General features: G+C 48.7%; 1 protein-coding gene across 1 annotated transcript in view; it reads left to right on the plus strand.

Annotated features, from left to right (window-relative positions):
• Window positions 1-1,535, plus strand: part of GRAMD1B (GRAM domain containing 1B) — a 98,776-nt gene extending 97,241 nt beyond the window's left edge. The window contains exons 19-20 of the mRNA XM_009890819.1: window positions 636-753; window positions 1,482-1,535. Coding sequence (XP_009889121.1) covers window positions 636-753; window positions 1,482-1,535 — 172 coding nt within the window. The remainder of the gene's footprint in view (window positions 1-635; window positions 754-1,481) is intronic.
• Window positions 1,536-2,331: the final 796 nt, after the last annotated feature.

The raw sequence follows: 2,331 nt of genomic DNA on the forward strand, positions 1-2,331 counted from the left end.
CAGCTCTGGGCAGCCAGTCCTGCCGATCCTCCCATCAGGGCCTTGACGGCTTGCATCTGCCCTGATTCTGCTCCACTCAGCAGCCTCCAGCCCTGTTCTGGAGGATTAATTGGGCCCTAAGGGAGGGACTTGATAACTACACTTACCTGCCATTAAAAATAGAGCCCGTGCTGCTATTGCTCATAATAAAGAGAAAGCCTGACCCAGCATGTCTAGAAAAAACAAAACACAGAAACTGTACAGACCTACTTATCCCACAACATTACTCTGTGGTGCATTATTCCCCATCAATGGCCACGGTGCCATCTGTCACAGTATACACGTCTACCAAGCAATGAGAGCACGCTGCCTGCTGTCCTCACCATCCCCTCTAGCAAATGGGCCTTTGGTTCCACCTGCACTACAACAGCTTGTGCAAAAGGCATATCTTTGCTATTAATTAATTAATTACCATGGTTAAGACAGAGTAATGTTGGTATCCTGTTTAGGAAAATACTAAGCGAGTTTAAATGCTCAAGAAAACCTGCTCCTTTAGGGTGAAAAGATTAGACAATCTGATACAATCTACACGCTCCCCCAATCCACTTTGACTTCAGTTTCCCTAGATTCACTCTTGCTCATATTCTGCCTGACAGGTTACCCCAGTCTCAGACAGAGTGGGCCCAGTTACTAGAATCTCAGCAGAAGTATCATGACTCAGAGCTACAAAAATGGCGTGAGATCATCAAATCCTCCGTGATGCTTCTAGACCAGGTGAGACCACATGGCCAGTTAGCGCTGTGACTTAGAGGGTCACCGTGTCCTCCCAGCAACCCGCTCGCAATCCTTCAGCATTACCTGCTTCCTCCACTGTAGTCCATCAGGTGCATCATCGCCACTACCGTCTCCCTTTAGATCCGTCTTCTGAGGTAGCGGTGGGCAGCAGGTCCCAAGGGCTATTCGCAGGATACTGCAGCTTCTGTCACCTCACAGGGGTCCACGTACATCAAGGACGGAACCTTACATTAGCACATCTTATATCTAGTCTCTGGTATCCCAGTTTGGAAAGCAAACTTTTTTTATCTCAACCCTGGATTCATACATAGCTTGCGTGGATGAGGGGGACACGCTCTATGCGGGCCCTTAATAGCACAAAGCCAGGGGTTTCGGTATCTGCTGTCTGAAGAGCCGGTTGTGTGCCGGGCTGCTTAGAACAGAGTTCATAACTGACAGCCGCTCTCCCCTATGGAGACAAGCTGCTCCCCCCCCCGTACCTCGTTCTGCTCGCCCCTCCTCTGTTACCCTGGAGAATGGTCTCTCACAGGCTCCCGTCTTCTCAGTCTCCATTTGTACATCCCAGCCCTGACATGCTGCTCCCAAAGCCCAGACTATTATGGTATCTACACCTTACATGGAAGAAGGAGGCACCGATGGGGAAGGAAACCTCAACGCGCTCTCACCGCTAGGGTAGCATCACAGTGGAGAAATTTCTTGTCTTGCAGATGAAGGATTCACTAATAAATCTTCAGAATGGCATCGGGTCCCGGGACTTCTAAATATATATATAAAATATATATATACAGAATATAAATATATATATTATATACAGATTTTAAGAGAAAAAATTAAGCCTACGTATCGAGAGGAAGGATTGACCTCCAACACTGGCTGAAATGGAGCGTCTCGGTGGAAGCGTGGGGGGTGCGTGCGTGTGTGTGTGTGGGAGAGCTGTGCTCTCCCAGCACTGAGGTGCGCTTAGGGGCACGCCTAAGTGCGCTCCCCTGGGCCTGTGCATCACTCTGTAATATTCCTGGCTGTTTGTTTGTCTGTCTGTCTGTTTTGTTTTTGTTAATTCAAAGGGAAGCATCAGAGTGAGTGCCCCTCCCCCATCCCCTCCTGTGCATGAAGGTCCCCGATTGATTGTATTTATCTATACATACGAAGGGGACACTGTCAACGTTCTTACCTTGCTGGCTTCAGGGCAGAGAGGTTTTGGCAGTCGCTGCGAATCCCTTACAAAACTACTCCGCATTTGGAGAGGAGGCCTCTGGAAGAATTGCTGTAGGTCTGTAGAGAGCAGATCTCACTGGCTATCACCTTCTATGCTTCCTGAAGCAGAAATATAATTTGCTGTCATGCCAGCCAGCCAGCCTGGTTCAGAGAGCAAAGCACAGAATGTAAATGAGCTGAAATGCTTCCTCCAAACACTAGTTTGCCACCTCCCATTGTTGATACTGCATTTAATAGCCAAGGAGATGGTGGGGAGGGGAGTTATCTGCCTACAAGGTGCATGGATGGAGGAGAGCCACACCCCAGAAATCGCACTTCCATTCTTTTTGACAGTGTCCCCTT

Source organism: Charadrius vociferus, unplaced genomic scaffold, assembly GCF_000708025.1.
Source record: "Charadrius vociferus isolate BGI_N301 unplaced genomic scaffold, ASM70802v2 scaffold858, whole genome shotgun sequence".
In the NCBI taxonomy this organism is placed as follows: Eukaryota; Metazoa; Chordata; class Aves; order Charadriiformes; family Charadriidae; genus Charadrius; species Charadrius vociferus.